General features: G+C 29.5%; 3 protein-coding genes across 3 annotated transcripts; 2 read left to right on the plus strand and 1 right to left on the minus strand.

Moving 5' to 3' along the window:
• Positions 1–3,115: 3,115 nt before the first annotated feature.
• Positions 3,116–3,740, minus strand: LOC106767651 (counting factor 45-1). The gene has a single exon (XM_014652583.2). The coding sequence runs from the start codon at positions 3,656–3,658 to the stop codon at positions 3,281–3,283; it is 378 nt and encodes a 125-aa protein (XP_014508069.1). The 5' UTR covers positions 3,659–3,740; the 3' UTR covers positions 3,116–3,280.
• Positions 3,741–6,269: 2,529 nt separating this feature from the next.
• Positions 6,270–7,062, plus strand: LOC106767455 (glycine-rich protein DOT1). The gene has a single exon (XM_014652358.2). The coding sequence runs from the start codon at positions 6,420–6,422 to the stop codon at positions 6,864–6,866; it is 447 nt and encodes a 148-aa protein (XP_014507844.1). The 5' UTR covers positions 6,270–6,419; the 3' UTR covers positions 6,867–7,062.
• A 7,131-nt stretch (positions 7,063–14,193) lies between these two features.
• LOC106766936 (protein FLX-like 4) lies at positions 14,194–17,178 on the plus strand. The gene is made up of 4 exons (XM_014651731.2): positions 14,194–14,347; positions 14,884–15,497; positions 16,579–16,718; positions 16,806–17,178. Exons 2-4 carry the CDS (start codon positions 14,944–14,946, stop codon positions 17,015–17,017), a joined length of 906 nt encoding a protein of 301 aa, XP_014507217.1. The 5' UTR covers positions 14,194–14,347; positions 14,884–14,943; the 3' UTR covers positions 17,018–17,178.
• Positions 17,179–20,770: the final 3,592 nt, after the last annotated feature.

Genomic DNA, 20,770 nt, shown 5'->3' on the forward strand with positions numbered 1-20,770 from the left:
TTAAAGAAAAAAAATAAAGTAATATAGCTAGACAATTTTTTAATCACAAACTTTCCCAATTGACGATTCCAACTAATGAAGAATCGTATATCATATAACTGTTGTCAAAATTTCAAATTCATTCAACAACTAACGCGGAAAATACATTTACAAAAATATTAAGTATACCAACACATTTTTCTTTTTTTTTTTTCAAACTGCAAAAATAACATTATCTCCTGAAAGACCCCTCTTATTTACGTTAATTGAAACAAATTAAACATAATTAAATTAGACTTTTACACAAATACAAACTTAATTAAATTAGACTTTTTAGACCATCGAGAGTCCAATTAGAATTTTCAGAACCCAAAAATTCTCATGACATTCCAACCAAAACTCTTTCATCATCATTTTGCAATGTATAACACTTTCTATTTTCATCGCTCATTTTTATTTATTTATTATTTTTTTATATGATAAGGTTTTCATAACCTCATTTATTATATATTTTTATTTAATTTATTTAGTGAAATGTTTATAATTTTAATATCTCATAATTAATGTTATCCTATATATAACATTTTGTCAAAAAAAATAATAAATTGTTATTATTATTTTATTATTTTACTTATTGCACCCATAATGTTACTATTTTGAAACCCCCATCCACCATCTACCAGTTTTATATTTTTATTACTTCTTCTAATGGGCTAACTTACCCATTATGTTTGGGTGTTATTCCCTCCACCCCCACGTTTGCTCCCTTCAACTCCCCAACTTTGTATATTTTGTTTTAATTATAAAAATAACCTTCTTTTTATCTTATATAAATATTTATTTTTTACTTTTACTTATTTTAATTTAAAACCTTATTCCCTTCTTTATTGTTGCGGCTTTACTCCCACATAACCTTTGGGTTCCTCACATACCATTCCTCTTTCCAAATTCCAACATTCTACTTCTCATTTTTATTTATTCTTCTTTTTCATACTTCCATACCAGTGACCTCCAACCTAATCACTACTTCTTCATCTCCAACCTCTCTCCAAACCCCTAATTGATAACCATCTCACTAAAACTCTCTTTTTCATTCAAATATAACTCTTGACGCCACTCACTCCTCTTCTTTCTTAATCATATTTCTTCTTCTCTCTCACGATTTAATTTCAGCTTTTTTCCTTGTTATCAAAATCTCTACTTTGCTACTTTTTCCTTCTCAGCTTCTTCTTCTATGTTGGGAATATGATTTCGTGATCCACAACTTTTCTGGGTTCGTGGTTACAGTTTTATAATTTTATGCTTGAAGGGATGTAAATGATATCCAATGGATGTCGATATCCGTTCCTGACGTAATTTAAGAATATAACGAATACTGAAATCCGTTCCAGTATATAAATTATAAAGTTAAAATTTTTAATCACACAAAATTAAATATTATAGAAGGATAAAAATGGAATGGGAAGGTGCAGGAAGCACTATGTAGGGGTGTGGGGAGCAACACCCATTATGTTTTTGTGGTCTTTAACTTCTAAATTTTTTGGATAAACCCAACATACTTCAATCATATTATTGTATTGTTTTTACCTAATTACTCCACTCATTATTTTTTATTTTCCTATCTAATTATTTTACTAATATTTTCCTATCTAAATATTTTACTAAATTTTCTACCTAATTATCTAATTTCTCTACCTATCACTTTATAAATATCTACATATTTTCGCTTCAAGACACTACTTCTTTTATATCTAAACTCTTCATTACAAGTTCTAATTTTTCTTTTCATATTTATCTTTTTCATCATTAATCAATTAAAAATTCTAAAGACTAGGAAAGAAAAACATTTATCATTTTATATATTTCATTTATCTATATTTAGTGATTTATTTATTTTAGTATCTTATTTTTAACTTTTAATTATTATTTATTATTATTATTCTATTAATGAGATATTTATAATCATATTTTAACTTATTTATTATTATTATTTTATTAATGAAGTGTTTGTAATCTATTTTTATTTTTTTATTGTTTTTTTTATTTTGAAAGAGAAATGAAGGTTTTTTTTTGGAAGAGTTTAGTTTATAAAGAAGGAAGGAGTTTTGTGAAAACAGAATTTTAAAATTATCACATGAGGGAAGGGACCTATTTTTACAATTCCATCTTATATATGAGAAGTTTTTTTTTTTTTTTTTTTTTTTTTTTTTTTTTTTTTTTAAATTAGAAAGGAAATAGCAGAAGCAATTCCGGTAAAGCAGTTTGATATTAATAAAAAGAATGTATTAATTTATATACGTTCACCTTTATAATGTCCTAAGTAAATATTCTGTATTAAAATCCTCAGAACTCTATCCTTAAAATACTGGATAAATAAATAAAAATAATCTGTTATTAATTTACGTACGTTAGAAAATGTATTAAAACTTAATATATATGGCTAAGTAAACTTTTTAATTAACAGTTTCACTAAAAGTTTTAATAATAATAAATATAATTAAAATTGAAAGGATTATTATTTCTCTGTTATGATGTGAAATCAAATATATTCATTCGTATTTTAATTAAATGGACAGGTAATGTTTTAAATAAAACTCGGACAAGGAGCGGCTCCTGGCAGGCTTCGAGTGGAAGGGGTGGACGAATCCAACATACACCGGAATGAGAGGGATCACCAAAATGCATTTACTTTTCGGTAACCCTTAAGAACTCCATGGTTAAGCGTGTTTAGCCTGAAATAGTTCTGAGATGGGTGACATTCCGGGGAGTTTTCCCGGAAAGTGTGCGAGTGAGGACAAAGCACACTGGAAAGTCTCGTGGTGATTTGTGGGGACAGTCAACAGTCCCTATAAGTTGCCGGGGCGTTACAGACGAGATGAGAAAAAATATTCATGAGAATTTTGGAAAATTTTCATTATATTATATTTTGTTAAAATAATTATTAAATATATATTAATGAAAATGAGACAAAATTGAAATTTGAGATTGACATTTTATAAGAGAGCTTAATGATTCTTAAAAATGAAAACGAAGTGTATCTATATTTAATTAATCTAAAAACTAATTTATTATAAAATAAAATATTAAGATTACACACATAGCCATCTCTCTTTTCTTAGTCAACAGACAGTGATGATGATTGGACAAGCACTAGCCATAGTTACTTTATTGAAGATATACAAAACAAAAAAGAAAAGATGGACACATGCAAAGGAGACATGAGCTTATTTTTTGACTCACAATATACTACCCAACTAACAATGACACTAACATCTTCCTTTCACCACTCTCATGCATCGCTTTACTTTCCGTTACCACCGTATGATCCTGACCCAGCACGAGACCCTGCTTCTGACCCAGCTCTGGAGGACCCTGAGCCAGCATGGGACCCTGCATAGGAACCAGCTTCGGAACCTGCTCCGGAGCCTGATCCCGATGACGAAGAAGAAGAACCAGAACTTGAATAAGATGAAGAGCCGGAGCCAGAACCCGAGCCTGCACCTGCACCAGAGCCGCCACCACCAAGGCCAATTCCAACCCCAGCACCCACCCCGATTCCCACCCCACCAAGGTCCAACCCCAGGTCCTTTCTTGCCACTCTACTTTCACACACTATGGCATTGATTGCAACAAGCAAAGCTACAAGAGCCATAACCCTCGCAGTCATAGCAGACGCCATTGCCAAGGATCAATATAAAAGTTCACAAGTAATGAAAAACTAGGGTTGATGATGAGTTAGCTATCTAAGTGGTTGATAAATTTTTTGTGAAGAGACGATGAGATGCATGCTATTTATAGTTGAGAATTGATAGATTTACCTAGAAAGGTAGGCAAAGCACGTGCAAAAGCATGAAGCGTGCGTGGTAGGACATTACGAAGTGGGGTGTGACTTGCAGCCTTTGTCCCAGAGAATGTTTGCACCAGTTTTTATTATATTTTTGGTACAAGTGGACTTCTATCCTTCACTTATTTTTTCAATTCAATCAAATCATTATAAATATTTTTTTTCTTCTAAATTCTTTTAAGATGTTACCTGTATAATTTACAATAAAAATCCTTGATAATGTTACGCCTATCTATGAAGTAATCATCTTATATATGTATAATAAGTCTAATTGTGGAAGTGGAAAGCCATAGCAGAAAGACAAATATGCAGTTTAATTGGAGAATATTTTTTTATCAATGAGGCCATTAACAGCAGCAAATCCCACTCACTTAAGCACAATGTATGATTGGCACGGAATTCAATTTCTAAAGATAAAACTGTTAAGGATATGTTTTCCTAATTGCAAAACCACTAAAACATGTTGGAGATATAAAACATACGAGGAGAACAATCTAGAAAAGCAACCAATAACCTTTATCATAACTACATAAAATTCTGTCCCCGTTCAGAATCTTTTATTGAAGCTTTTCGTTTGTCTCAAACCCATGTCATTGCTATAATGAATTGAATTTGTACATATATTTGCAAATTTTCAAAAAAAAAAAATTGAAATATTTTATTCATGATGGAGATAAAAGAAAGTATTTTAAAAGAGATAAATAGTAAAAAATGCTTTCCAAATCTACTAATATGTTTTATTTTTAAAAAAATTCAAAGCCTTTTAAAACATAGAAACATTTGCTAGGGTTAAGTTTTCACATATTTAGAACCCCACTGAAGACATTTCTTTTATTGCGTTGCTAAGAACACTTTTGTTTAACTCTACAAAAGGAGATGCAAACATCAATACTATTTCTTCGTTAATATTGCGAAGGTGAATGTTGTTTCATTTCTCTGTCACTGTTGCGTTCATGAGGTGTCATTTTCGTCACTTGCATTCTTCCTCGTCTTGCTCCATTTCTACCGTTGGCTCACTCATTCATTCTCTCTTTCCTCGTTTTTTTTTTTTTTGGTTTTATTAAGACTTGTTTTGTTTTTCCTAACACACATTTTGTGTTGTTATTCGTGTTCAGGTTTTGCATTCAGGTGATATTATCGTAGTACACGTTTCTTTGCTTCCAAAAAATGTTTTGCATTGCTGCAATCTTTTTCTAATTGTTTTTAGCTTTAGTTGTTAAGACAACAAAAACTTATTCTAGAAATATAAGCTTCTCGGTTAGGAACTAAAGTCAAAATTCCTTCTTTTTTATCTTTTTATGGACATATTTCGATTGGAAAACCGAATTATAATGATGTCAAAATATTTTGCAATGAAACATAATTAAGACTATTGAATTGATAAATTGTTTACTGTAATTACAGGTATAACATGTGAAATACACAGTAAGCGTCTTCTCTTTTTTCAGGGTAGAAAGTAGAAAAGATGGGTGCTCTTTGTAGTCATACTTAGAAGTCTTTCATTCCCATGGCGGATACAAGGACAAGAGGAAGCAAAGAAGTTGCAGTAGTATCTTTGTTCATATTGACAAATCAGACTATAGTGTTATTTGCTTTTAGGATAAGATAACAATGACTCACTAATAAGCCTTCCACTATATTTTAACGTTGAAATAATAATACAAATCTAGCTAGTAATGCTGGTAAAGTATTTATCTTGACAATCTTGTCATAATCTACTAAATTTGAAGAAGCGCGTGATGAAGTTATCACATTATATAGTTTTCACTTTGTATACCAAGTTAGTAATTTTTTTTATTAATTATTATAAATTTTATTATCTTTTTATTTTTTTTAGTCATGTTTTATGTAAGTTATATTATTAAGTTTTATTTTAGTTTATAAGAGTTTTGTCACATTATTTTTAAAATTTAAATATATTTATATAATTTTTATTTTGTCACTTTATATGTGTGTGACAAAATGTGATGTTTTACTCCCAACTATCCTTCAGCATTGAAAGAACTATTTTGTGCTTCTATGTGGATAACAAACAACATATGACCAATAACGAATGAATCCAATTTGGACATTGATTTGTGCTTCCTCCTCTTGAGTTTATGGAAATCCATATGCAAACCGGCCATGAGCTGGCCACATACAGAAAAATATCGTTAATATAAAATGAAATTCCTTTAATGGGCAAAACACCGTAGTCAACAACAAAACAGCCTTTCATCCTCCACTACCAGAGTGGCCATAATGGGAAGCTATTGCATTGGCACCTGTCCTCAAGCATGTGATGAAGCTATGTCAACCACAAGCTTTTCTCCATCTTTCCCACTTTCTGGCCTCAAAGATAAAATAATCTATTCACTTGTTCACACTATCATACCCACTCTACAAAGTTCCACCTCTTGCCACTACGCCACTAGTAGTAACTACTCACCAATTATATATAAATACTCTACAATCCTTCAAGGTCTCTTCACCATGGTGTGGTAGAATATATATATAGCAAGAGACATCACTGCCATCACCTGCAAAGTTTCTTGCTATAATAGTTTCTTCACCTACTTTTCTTCCTTGTTACTTTTGCAAACTACATTACGCAAAAATGGCCGTATCTCGGTCGTGTTGTCTGCTTGCACTGCTACTTTTTGTGTCAGCTATTGAATCAGAAAGCAGAGCGGTAAGGAAGGACTTGGGTCTTGACCTTGGTGGGTTGGGGGTTGGACTTGGAGTAGGGTTGGGCCTGGGAATAGGAGGTGGTAGTGGCTCTGGAGCTGGAGCTGGAGCAGGCTCCGGTTCTGGCTCCGGTTCCAGTTCTAGCTCTGCCTCAAGTTCGGCATCTTCATCTTCCAGTTCTGGCTCTGGTGGCTCCGGAGCTGGCTCAGAAGCTGGTTCTTATGCAGGCTCTCGGGCTGGATCAGGATCTGGTGGAAGGGGAGGTGGTGGCGGCGGAGGCGGTGGGGGAGGTGGCGGCGGTGGCGGCGGCTCAGGCTACGGTCATGGTGAGGGTTATGGCCATGGGGAGGGTCACGGGCAAGGAGGTGGTGATTAAGGAATTAGTGGTTTACTGAAATGAAAGAAGATGGTGCTAAGTGTTTTTAGTTTGTGTAATAAATAAGTAGTGTGTGATCTCTACGTAGTTTGTACCAATATGGTAAGCATGCATGTATACCTAAGGTTGTCGACACCATCCTCCTATGTGTTTTAAATAAAAAGTGAATTAATTTCAGTTTGAAATTGTTTTGTTACTCCACCTCTTCTATTTATTTCTACTTGTAATATTTTACTTCTAATTAATTCACTATAGTAGAAATGGTTTTTAATGTCACGTGTATAATGTTTCACTATATTTAATGTAAAACAGAATCGGTGACATTTTTGTAAATAGAATATCATTATAAGAAGTTGATTTCTTAGGATTAGACATCAAATCATTCTTTAGACGTCGGTTCTATTAGATCAGACAGTTAAAAAGGTATGAAAATATTTCATTTTTAAGAACTAATATTTATTTTTTTACAATTTAGACATCACCTCTCCAACATAAAAAGTTAAAAAGGTCCAAAAATATCTCATTTTAAAAATCAATATTAATTTTTTTTACTACATAAATGTCGGGACCCCTAAATCAGAAGTCAAATCTTTCTTTAAACGTCAGACCCCAGATCAAACATAAAAAAAGTCCAAAAATAAACATTGGTGCCCCCAGATCAGATGTCAAATCTGCCAGAAGCTGCAAAATCATAATTGAAAGGTCATTTTTACAGACATTAGGCGTGGAAGGTAGAAGGGACCGACGTCTAATACACATTAGATGTCAGATCCCCTTCCGCAAAGGTCAATAAGCTGCGAAAACATCCCAAAAGTAGCGCCAAAATGGATTTTTTTAGCAATTAGTCGTCGGATCTAGAAGGGATCCGACATCGAATGCCCTTTTAAATCCCAAAAACTTAGAATGCGAGCCTCACTTTCTTTCACGTTTTTGTTTGAATTTTTGCTTTGTTCGCATTCGCCAGTTACGCGTTTTCTCTCTCGCATCATCTTCTTCCTTTGCTTTCTCTCGTTCGCCATTAACATTTAGGTAAGTTTTCTTTCACTTCGCACTATTTAAAATCATTTTGCACCAATTATATTACTTTTGAAACCATTATCTTTCATTTGCACCGATTAAAATTTGTTTTCATTAATTTTTGGTGTAGTTCTTGGACACATTCTAGGACAACTGCAACAACGATTTTCAAACCGTTATTGTGCACGTTTTTCTCCTGATCCTAACAGCGACACATGGTCTCATCTTCATGGGAGTGCATTTTTTTTAAGAAAAAAGGTCCATAAATTGATATATGTTGTTCTTACACTAGACGTCATTTAATGTTTGTTATAAATGTAACAAACGTGAATTAACGTCAACATACGTCAATTTAATGTCTCTTGTTATGATGTGAGACATTTAACAAACCTAAAAAACTTAAAATAACAAATGTTAAAAGATATTTTTGTGTTAGTAATTGCATCCTTGAATCAAATGTTAATTATTATTTGCGTGTGATGTATTTATTTGATTCATTGTCATGGGTAAAATAATTCATAGAAGAAAAGGCTTCAACACTAATTTTGGAGAATTCAAAATTTGTATTTTATTATTTATTAGTATAATAAAAATGAATATGAAATTTAATTTAATTATATTATAAGAAATGACATGTATAATAAATTGTTTTTTGTTTTTTAAAACTATTGATTTCGTTAATAGTTAAATCAAAATTAAAATTTGTATCTATTTTTTTAATGTAAATAATCATATTGTATGTAATAAATTTATTTTTCATTTTATTTTGCAATTTTGTTTGATAAATTATTAAAAAGAATCTATTCAAATGTATTTTTTATTCTTATATAAGATTACCATAATTCAAACATGATAAATTTTTTAAATTTGAATGACAAAGAACATCCAAAATAAAATAGTAAAGTTGAAAGTTTAAACAGTTCTCTCTTAAATTGGCAACTTAATAATAAAATTATTAATTAATAGCAAGTAAGCAAGTAAGTAAAAAAGTTGTTATCATCTTTCTTCATGTTTTCAAATTCAGTACTCAATTGAGTTTTATCTCTAAAAAACCTAATTTCTTAATACTTTTTTTCTTACCCAAAACACAAGTTCACAATTTGTTTAATAATAAGATATTAAGATATTTAATCAAAACATAAATTAAATTAAAAATTAGAAAAAACAAATGCAAGATGCTTGTATAAAGAAAAAATATTATCAATTCATATTTGCAGTATAACTATCTAATTTTATATCATTTTAATGTATTTTAATTATTATTTTTTTATTCAAATTCAAAATTTTAAATTTTATGTTCAATTCCATTTATTTGAATGAAATATGAATTAAATATAAATTAGATATTTTTTAGATTTTGAAATGTAAAATATGACTAGGTTGGGGTACGTCAAACTTATTGAAAGAAATATTGATTATTTAATTCTTATATAAAAGTGTCAAGTCATAATTGAATTGTGATCTTAGATTATTACACTAAATAGAAAAATTATCTACAAACTTTCAATTATAACTTTTAGTCTTGTAAATCATTGTGTTTATATGTCATTATACCTCACCTCCCTAGACTAAGGATATAATTAAGAGACAAATTAAGAATAGACCAAGACATTCTTGAAAATGAAATATATAAAAACTTTAGCAAAATTTTGGTAGTATAATAATTGTATTTTTAACCTTTTTTTTTTTCATAGTCAAAATCACAATACAATAAATACATTCCATCCAAATATATGTATAATATTAAATTATATATGTATCGGATAACTATTCTAGTGTTTATATATTTAAGTAGGGATGACAACATGTTGGATCGGGCACGGATTATGCCTACCTGTAACTCGATTCGATAAAAAAAAATTCACTCGCTACCTGACCCGCTACCCGCACGGATATCCGCTTAAAAAATATCTGTGGATATTTTAAAACCCGCGGATATCCGCGGATATCTACAAATATTTTAAAAAATATATATTCTTATAAATTATTAAAATAAAATTACAAAAAAAAATATATAAAATATAATAAAAATTAAATTTATAAATTAAAATTTAATTTTTGTTTCAGTTGAATTGATCTGAGGGTTTCTTTGCTTTGTTCTCTTTTTATTATGATAGAAGAAAAAGATTGTACCTAGACATCATTTATAGAACCTGTTGCAGACAAGCCCATTAGTCCATTAGTGCAATATATTTTTAGGCAATCAAACCCAATAATCAATAATTAATACCATGTGTTTTGTAAAGAATAAGACAATCTGACATATTAAACGGTGGAATATATTTGTAGCCAATCAAACCCAATAATGACCTATTAATACCTGTTAATTGTCCATAAATGACAATTAATTCTGATCTGTATACTTCATATATTACAATTTTAATTAAATTTAACCTTGTAAAATATAAATTAATGTTAATTTTAATTAAACTTAACTTAATAAAATAAAAATTAAATTTTTATTTTTAATTTTTGTGGGTAGCGGATATCCACGGGTACGGATAGTATAATACTCACACCCGACCCGTTTATAAGCAGATATTAAAATACCCGCTATTCGCGGATTTCGGATAGTAAATATTCGTGGGTATCAACTATCCGTCGGGGACTTTATCCGTGGATATCCGCATGCGCGGATTTTTTTGCCATCCCTATATTTAAGTCTTTCATCCATGACTGACTTTGAAATATTATACAAGGTTGTTGACCAAAACATAATATAAATATAGAAAATTAAAATAAAAAGGGTTAAATATGTTTTTAGTCCGTAAACTTTGGGGCAATTTTGGTTTTAGTTTCTCTTTCAAACTAAGGTACAATTTAGTCCTTCAACTTTAGAAAACTCTGGTGTTAGTCATTTTTACCAAATTTTTTTAACTTTATTTGCTGTTTCAAACGCGTTTTTCAGTTAAATGTGTCAGACAGTATAAACAATCCAAATGCTATAATAAAACGTGTTTGAAACAACAAATAAATTTAAAAAAATTTGGTAAAAATGACTAAAAACAGAGTTTTTTAAAGTTGAAGGACTAAATTGTACATTAGTTTAAAAGAGGGACTAAAACCAAAATCGCCCCCAAAGTATAGAAACCAAAAACATATTTAACCCAAATAAAAAATAACAATCAACAAAGAAAAAAAATATAATTATCACATAAGTATTTCACAAGTAAAACAATAAAGTTTGTTTTTATTCATAATTTTTTCTATAAAACTTCAAACGAGTGATCTTTTGACCTCAACCTAGGTTTTTGTTTTCAATAAATTTATTTTTGAACTTAGAATTTGCAAATTATGTATGTACATATTCAGAATAAAAATAGATAAATTGTACAATTATAAAAAAAATGCGTGAAAATAAAGAGGCAAAGATTGAGGTACAACAAATGATTATCTAAGATTGAAATGAAAGGCTCAATATAATGTATTCTGCTATTTAAGTTGCTTCGTAACAAACTTTAAAAAACAAAAGATCATATTTTATAGAATAGAAAAACATAGCTTACCGTTTTTTTTTCTTTGTTCTTTTGTTGTGGAAAATTGTGAAAAAAATGTGAAAGACTAGATATATTGTTATATTTATATACAAAGTTTTACACTAAAAGGCAAAGAGAATATTTAAAAGAAATATTTCTTTAATCTTAATAATTACATTTAAAATGTTATCACTGGAAAAAGAAAAAATATAAATATATTTCATCTTATTGTTTACATTAAATTTATCATGACATAAGGGTAACAAAAATCTTCTCACTTTTTTTATCAAAGGTGCAGAAAATTTGTGAGATAAATTAATGGATTTGACCTCTTGTTTCTATTGTTATTAATTAACAAAAGGATAATGATATTTAGAAAACATTTTTTTTTACAACATTTGAACATTGATTACGTGTCAATATTGGTCAAAAATTACTTCACAATCAATAATAATAATCATAAACATTAATGTGGAGTAATTTTTGACCAATCACATATTGACACGTAATCAATGTTCAAATGTTGTCAAAAAAATGTTGTCTAAATATCATTATCCATATATATATATATATATATAGTTTTGAAGATTGTGTAACTTCCACGTCTTATGAATATATAATTATATTTTTTATGAGTTTATTGTGTGTTAAAATGGAAATAAAATTCTTTCAATTTTTTTATTTATCTACATATTTATTCAAATTTTCTTGTTTTTTTTTGAGTTATATATTCAATATCAAACTTTAATATACATAATGTAACACTTTATTCTTTTATTATTATAGTATACAAAAATTAATATTAATAATTATTCATGTTTAACTTTTTTATTAATTTAAAATTTTATTTACATTTTTTAAAGACAAAATTAAGTATTTTTTTTAACTCTATAAATGTTTTTCATAATTGTATACGAGTCAAAAAATTTCTTAAAATTACAAATTGATCCTTGTATGTTTTATAAATATTGTAAACTGGTCTTTAAATTTTTTTATTAATTAAAACTTAAGTTTTTGAATATTTTTAATAATTATAATTTAGTTCAAATTACTTTTTTTATAATAGCAATTAAGTCTATCAACAAAAACTTTAAACTTTCAATGAAAATTATTCATTCAAATTACAACTATTAAATTTACAATGATTCTTAATTCTTATTTGATTTTCGGTACGCCTTACTAAGTTTTTGTTTTTGTCGGTAACTTTGTTGTAAAATCCCATTACCAATAAAAGTTATAAATTTTAGAAAAATAAGAATGAAGATGAATTATCAATGACCCATAAAAATAAATGTTATAATGTATTAAAAATAATTTAAATACTTCATTTTGAATTTAATAAGGTATTAAAATAACAAAAAATGTGTATTACAAGTTTATAAATTCAAACCCATTATTTTGTTAAGGATAATGATATTTAGACAACACTCTTTTGACAACATTTGAACATTGATTACGTGTCAATATGTGATTGATAAAAAATTACTCCACATTAATGTTTATGATTATTATTATTGATTGTGGAGTAATTTTTGATCAATCACATATTGACACGTAATCAATGTTTAAATGTTGTCAAAAAAAATGTTGTCTAAATATCATTATCCGTTTTATATAATATAATATAATATGTATATAAAGGTATATTAAATCTATCTAAAAGAATCTTAAGCGTACGATCTAATAAGGTGTACCTAAAGATATATTAAATGTAGCTAAAGGTATTTTAAGTATACAATCTAATGTCATTTAAAATTCTTTTATATATATATATATATATATATATATATATATATATATATATATATATATATAAATATAATGTATCTAAAGGTATATTAAGTGTACGATCTAATAAGATTATTTAAAACTCTTTATCAATCATTAAAAGTTACACATATTTAGATCATATTTATATATCATAACTAGATTTTAGTAAACATGTTAGTTATTACTTATTCTTCTTTTATTGTTATTATGCACACAACCCATCTTGAACTTATAAATGTAAAAGTAATTTTCTAGGAATAATCACTTCACACTTAATCCTTTGATGATTACTCTTATATAATGGATATTGACTCTCTTACCGACTTTAGCATCAAAGAGTCTTTGTAGGTAGATTTTCCACTCTAATCAATAGAAAACCCTCTTTAAATAGAATGAACAATCAAAACATCATTAGAATCTTGCCACCGACACTAATATAGCCTGATCTTTAAAATAGATGTAAACTCTGATATATCACGAGGGAGAAGTCCACTAGTAAAAGTTTTGTTGCTCAAGTCATTAAATAGTATTTTGTTATATAATAAGGTCATTATATAACATTATATATATATATATATATATATATATATATATATATATAATAACCACGTTCAATTTATTATAAATTGAATTTTATTTATATTATCATAAATTTTTTTTCTAATTTTAAAAATGTTAATATTTTATTGCGATCTTATATTTAATTAATCTTACACTTATCGAACTATTTTGCAAGTAAACATAATAATATATTTTGGATGTAATATCTTTAATAACATTATTCTTTATTTGTATAAACAATCACAGATTAAAATGAATGTGAAAAACCTTTTTATAGAATAAATTGACTTATCTTAACAATAATTCACCTTATATTTTAATCATAAGTAAATAAGCATTAATAATATATTAAATGAAATGACAAAAGCATACAGAATACAAAAAGAAATAACTTGATGTGAGGTAAAATCAAAAGTATTATGACCAAAACATTGGTTTTCACTAGTAAAAGGAAAATGTTATTTTATTAAATGTTAAATTAATGATTGATGACAAGAATGAAGGAAACCCGGGTCTTACATATTTTAGTTTTTGTTTGGTTGGATTATGTTTTAAGGTGTTCATGAAAATTTCTAAATTGGAGTCTTGAAGCGGATTTCTGCCGCTTCTGGCTTTGTTCGGCAGAGTGGAAAGGAGATTTGTGCAGCAGCCATAAGGGTAACCATGTTCTCTTCCTCCCTTCGATCTTTTTCTATTCCTTTCATCTATTGTCTCAATTTTTGTTTAAATTAAATATTACGGAGTTTTCAATTTGCATCATTAACTTCGGTGGCGACCTTTCGCTCCTTTATAGTTTTGCAATGGATTGTTAGTTTCTTGGTTGATGGGCACTTGCCGGTATGATTTTTGTAATATCTTGGCATTTTGATTAGTATTTTTTTATTTATGTGAAATTGAGCAACCTATTAGTGAGTTCTGAAATGTTTCTTTCAATGAATGTAGTCCTAATCCCAAATGTTTGTTATATGATGTATAACATTTGAAAACCTAAGAATATACTGTAAAATTAGTGGCTTCACAGAGAAGAAAATCCTTATATTTTGCAATGCTTGCTCTAACCTTGAGACCATATACTAATTAAACCATCTTCGGAGGGTTGTAGGAACTCATATTTTAGGTTTGAGATTTTGTTCAATGCCATAGATATTCTTTTAGTGTCCCTTTTAATGGGTGAGGTGCTATTTACATTGCAGGTCCCTTGGGATAGTTGGGTATTGATTTGCATTGGATTTATTAAGTTCATAATCTGATGAATGGCTGCAAGAGGCAAGGCTCCACCAACATTTGAGGGACGCTCTGTGCAAGTTCCTGGGATGATGCGACGTGGTCAACTTTCTGGTTTAGGTTCTGCTGCTTCTCATCTTTCTATGGAGTCCCTGCCTCATCCTCAGGTGTTGGAGAATAAACTTGCTGTTCAGGAAGCAGAAATAGAGCAGCTTTTAAGGGATAACCATAGTCTGTCAAGTGGACATGTGGCCTTAAGAGAGGCTCTTGTCGCAGCTGCACAGGATGTGCAGAAGTTAAAGTCACACATTAGAAGCCTCCAGACAGAAAGTGACATTCAGATCAGAATTCTACTTGACAAAATTGCGAAAGGGGAGGTTGATATTAGAGCTGGTGATAGTGTGAAGAAGGATCTACAACAGGCCTATGTTGAGGCACAGACTTTTGCTGCTTCCAGGCAGGAATTGAGTGCCCAAATTCAACGAGCAAGTCAGGAACTGAAGAAGGTTAATAGTGATGTTAAGAGTATTTCAGATTTGCAGGCTGAACTGGATGGATTAGTGCAGGAGCATCAGAGGTTACGGTAAGTATTGAATTCCACTGTGTGGCTATTTCTACCTTCATATAAATCAGAACTGATACTAAATTCTTCAGGGTATGTAGTTAATTTTGTTAATTGTTATAGCAGGGTCTAGATTTCCCTTCTGGAAACTAATATTTTTATGAGCCAATGTTGTTAAATAACCATTATTGCTTTGGATATCGCAATGAAGTGGCATTTTTCAGCTCCTTTGCCTTGGGTAATTTGAGAAGTGAGGGCCACTGTGGCATAGCCATAGTTTGGCCTTCCTCCATTACCATTGATAACCTTGATCTGTGTAGCCAATACTCCTCATGCAAAAGGCTTTTATTGCTAATGATATAACGTTAAGAATGACATACACTAACATATTATAATCCGAAGTTGCATATTTTGTACAGCCACTATCAAAATAAAAATAAAAGAAGAAAAATCATATAGAAATTTATTTATCTTGGGTTTTACTCCCGCGAGAACCCAAATGCTGCTGACAAGAATTATTCCTTTCATTTCACTATGATAGTCTGTTTAGTTTGAGAAAATATCTTCTGTATCTGTTTTTATTTGTTTTCACAATATAGTTACAAAAATGGCAGTTTATTTACATAATGTTTCTTGTTTTCACTGTTTCTGTGCAAATATTTGAAAATAGGATGACACTTGTAAATACTTATGATTACAAGAAACAAAAATAGAGAATGTTTCTCAAGTCAAGCAAGGCATAAACTTCATAGTATCTGATTGCTTTCAAGATATGAGATGTTGTTTGAAGTGGGTATTGGGAGTGACATTATAGAAGAGTCTCCTATTGATATTGTTATATTTAAGGTGAGACTGTCATACAACGGAATGAAAATTAGTTAAAAAATTGTATGATGGATTCCCTAATAGTGAGTATCTACTGAAGTGTATTAAACATTTATCAAATCAAGCTTTAAGTCAGGATTTGCTATTCATGGGTGCTATTTTATACCTAAATTCATAAATATTTGGCATTCCTGCACATCTTGGTATCATTTTTGCAGTTTGTTTCTCTTTATCTTGTAACTTATCTATTAATTCCTCTTATGCGGTTGGGTGACAGTGGCACCTTTGAATATGAAAAGAAGAAAAACATAGAGCTAGTGGATTACATGAAAGCAAAAGAGAAGAATCTAATAGCAATGGCAAGAGAAGTAGAAATGTTACGAGCTGAGATTTTGAATGCCGAGAAAAGAGTACTTGGTAACTTTCTTGCTTCATTGTGTTGTAGTCTGTTCATGTGATATTTTGTACATATATGTTTCTAATGGATTCTTACTGTGTAAACAGCACCTGATCTGTTTAGGGTTTCCACCCCTGGACAAAGCAGTGGTCCATTTGTTGATGCTTATGGGAGAACTCAGAGTCAGATGGCTTCTGGCCAAGGAGCAGAGGGTGTGGTACCAATTGGTGATAGCAATGGAGTAGCAGCTGTCAATAGTTCTGGTGTTAGTGGTGGTCTTTGGTCAAGTCCATATGATCCCTCAGTCGGTCGGAGGTGAAAGGGTTTTCTTTCTGTTAAATCAAATGCAGCTTGAATTGAGCTTTTGATTGTAAAGTACATGGGATAACTGGTGGCTTTTTTCTATGTTAAATCTGACAGATTGGGTGGTTTTATTTTTAGGTCCTTTCCATTTGATATAATACAATTTTTTGAATCAAATCTACGAATTGGAGAGTCCAAAGGCCTGTCTCAAACAAAACTGACGGTAGAATGAATTGAAATTCTAGTCAAGCATGGCCTTTTTAATAAGCTATATGATACTATTCTGATGTTTTTAGCCTGAAGATCACAATCCTAGTTTTCGCAGTGCATATGAAACATGCTCAAGTTCTACTTTCCATCCAGCATGACGAAATTGTTGCAAATCACTATTGATGGTAGCAAAATCTTTCTATCCAATAAAGATAAATAATAAAAAAAAATGTGTAGGATAAGATAGTTGACGTGAAGAGAAATACATAAGTAACTTTGCCAAAACAAATGTTATATGCAAGAGTTGAATGAGTTATATAACTAAACTTGTTTTTGGTTTGGTACTCAGTCATCTGCATTAATAAGGGTCTGAAGATCACTGCTTCCCGAGAAGTTCAATTTTCTTCTCGTGAGTGCTGGATACTATTAGTAGCCTACCAAATATCTATTCCATTGATTTCACCGAAGAAGTACTAAAAATACCTAGTAAAAAGATTTGATATTGGGAAAAGTTGTTTCATATATCCATGGGCCAGATAACCATAGAAATACTAAATTTTTTGCAGTACGCGACATTAGAAGTTGACACCACAGCAGCAAATATTACACCACGACGGCATACATAAGGTTCGAGCACAGACACATTGATCTTGAGAAGCTAATGTATCATTTATGTTAAATGCATTTTGATTACTTGGTCCTCACGGTCTCCCATGGCAGTTTGGTCAAATACATGTTGTGATTAAGTGTTGACTAACTTAAAATCGTGATTAAGCTAAAAATTAATCTAGATAATTAGTTATATAGACCAAACTCATACTGATAAAAAAAATCTATAAATAATATTGTAAACAGTGCAGTTAATGATCACATTTATTATCCATTAACGCATTTGACTGCTTTATATGTCTTCTAAAGAGAGTGCTGATTGGAGTTTGAATTAGTGCAGTTTAGGGCCACCACCACCAATGCATCAACCACCATCTCCTTTAGGCCATCACCATGTCAACACCACGATGTGCAACTACAAATCTGAAACAACAAATCATATCCAAATCACAACCACCAGTAACATCGTTCCAGAACAATCATCACAAGTTCCCTTCTCCTCATAATATGCAAGAACGAAGGAAACCTTAGTTTAAACCTTCATGGTCACGATTCAACTTGTAAGAAACCACCACAAAATCACAAATTGAGAACGCGAAACCCTAATCACGATCATCCTTTACTCGCGAACAACAATCGAGCCACAACGCCACCATAAAATCCTAAACCAAAAAACCCTATATCAGAAAACCCTAAAATCCCAAATCAGAAAAACCATAAATCCCAAATAAGAAAATCCTTAATATGCAAAAATCCAAAGCACACTCTCACCCCACCATGTCTGTCTTTTATACCTCGAGACAACTTAGTTTTTCATTGTGAGAAGCATAGGAAACTCAAAACCCTATCCCTTCTCGGCTTAAATTTAACTTTAATTTTTAACCTTATTAACATTAGTGTTTCTAACGCCGAAAGTAAAAAGGACAAATTTAAACCGTTTTTACAACATATGAGATAACTATAAACATAAACATCTGAACAAAAGATAAAACTACTTTGAACAAACCTAACAAATTGAGAGATCAAAATAAATATTAAACCTTAAACATACTACTAAATGGGTTGTTTTTCAATTACATATTTGCAATAGAAAGAAGGGTGTTGCTCCCTCCACCTCCCCAAGTGGGTCCTGCACCTTCCCACTATTTTTATTTATTTTAAAAATATTCTACACCTCTCCACTATTTTTTTTATTCAAAAAATACCATACACCTTCCCACTATCCTTAACAATTTCTCTCTCTCTGCATTAATGAAGCATTTACGTGGCTCATTAATGGGGCATTTACATGACTCAAATTTGAATTTGTGATATATTTTCTCAAATAAGTTTGATTCAATCTTATTTTCGTTGTTGAATATTTTTTTATTTTCAAATTACTTGATAAATAGTAAAATTTTGTTCTAAATTTCTAGAAAAATATTTATATATATGCGTTTTTTTTTGCATATAATATCTATAATTTTTAACATTATATTATGTTTTAACTCACCGACATGTTTGACTCAAATAACTTGAATAAAATATTTGATTTATTAGATAAATAATATAAAAATATTATTAAATACTTAAAATATATAAAAAATTATATATTAAAGATTTGAAATTTATTTAGTTCTTTCGTCATTATAAAGTTAGTATATAATAATAATAATATATCATTATTTACTATTAATATTATTATGATTATTATTTTGTATTTATATCTAACTTTTAATTTTATAAAATGAAAATAGTAGAACTACTAATATTGAAGTTTCCTCTGAATTTTATATTTTGTAATATATCACAAATTCAAATCTGAACCATGTAAATGCTTCATTAATGTAGAAAGAGAAAGAGAAATATTATTAAGGATAGTGGAGAGGTGTAGTGTATTTTTGGAATAAAAAAAAATAGTGGTAAGATGTAGAATAATTTTAAAATAAATTAAAATAATGGAAATGTACAAGACTCACTTGGGGAGGTGGAGGGAGCAACACCCAATAAAGAAACATATTTGCAATAGAAAGAAATGGATACGCCGAATCTAGTTTTCTCCATAAAGCAAAAGTGATGATGAAACAAGTTCGGAAATTTATTGAAGGAAGGGCCATTACTTTCTGCACCCTATCATTTTTTTCCTACACACCCTATCATTTTCTTCCTACACACCCTATCACTTCTTCTATGCCACATTTATTTTCTCAAACACAGTAAAGAATTTTAGAAACTTTTTTCCCAAAAAATCAATTACCCCTATTTTTACGGAAAGCATTTTCTGCATTGTTTTGATCGGGTGGGAAGTGAAATTTGATTGGGGTGCACGAAGCTTTAGCTGTCCTGTAAATATGGTGAAGAAAATCCTGTAATATTTTTTCATTATAATTATAAGCATAATTACTTATATGTTGCGAGATTCATGAAGTTATTTTTTCTATTTGTATATGTTTAGTATAATAATTATGCAAAATCGAGAGGTTTATATGATAGTTTTTTAATGATTATAATATTATATTTAGAAGTAATCTTTTTCTCTAACTCATTCTCATAAAATTGTATTTGTTTTTTTTTTCCAAAATCAAGAAAAAAGAATCAATCCATCAGAGCATAGTTTTCACTTGGGTGTTTTATTTACACCTCCAAGTCTTCATCCTACACCTCTAAAAATTTCATTTTTGATCTTCTGACAACTCATCCTCCACCTCTAACTTTTTCAAAAGTTTCATTTTTAACTCTAATAAATATCTTTTCATGTTTTTTCTTTTTCTTATTAAAAAACTCTGCACCACCTTAATAATAATTTAATTTAATTTAAAATTCAAATATTATTTAATATAATTTTATATTTTAATAATTATTAAAGTAAGATTTGTACTATAATAATAATTATATTAAATAATTAAAATAAAAATAATAATAGTAAAAATAAAAATAAAATAGTGATAATTAATTTGATTTACTATATTAA

The sequence above is a fragment of the Vigna radiata genome, chromosome 7 (assembly GCF_000741045.1).
Source record: "Vigna radiata var. radiata cultivar VC1973A chromosome 7, Vradiata_ver6, whole genome shotgun sequence".
NCBI lineage: Eukaryota > Viridiplantae > Streptophyta > Magnoliopsida > Fabales > Fabaceae > Vigna > Vigna radiata.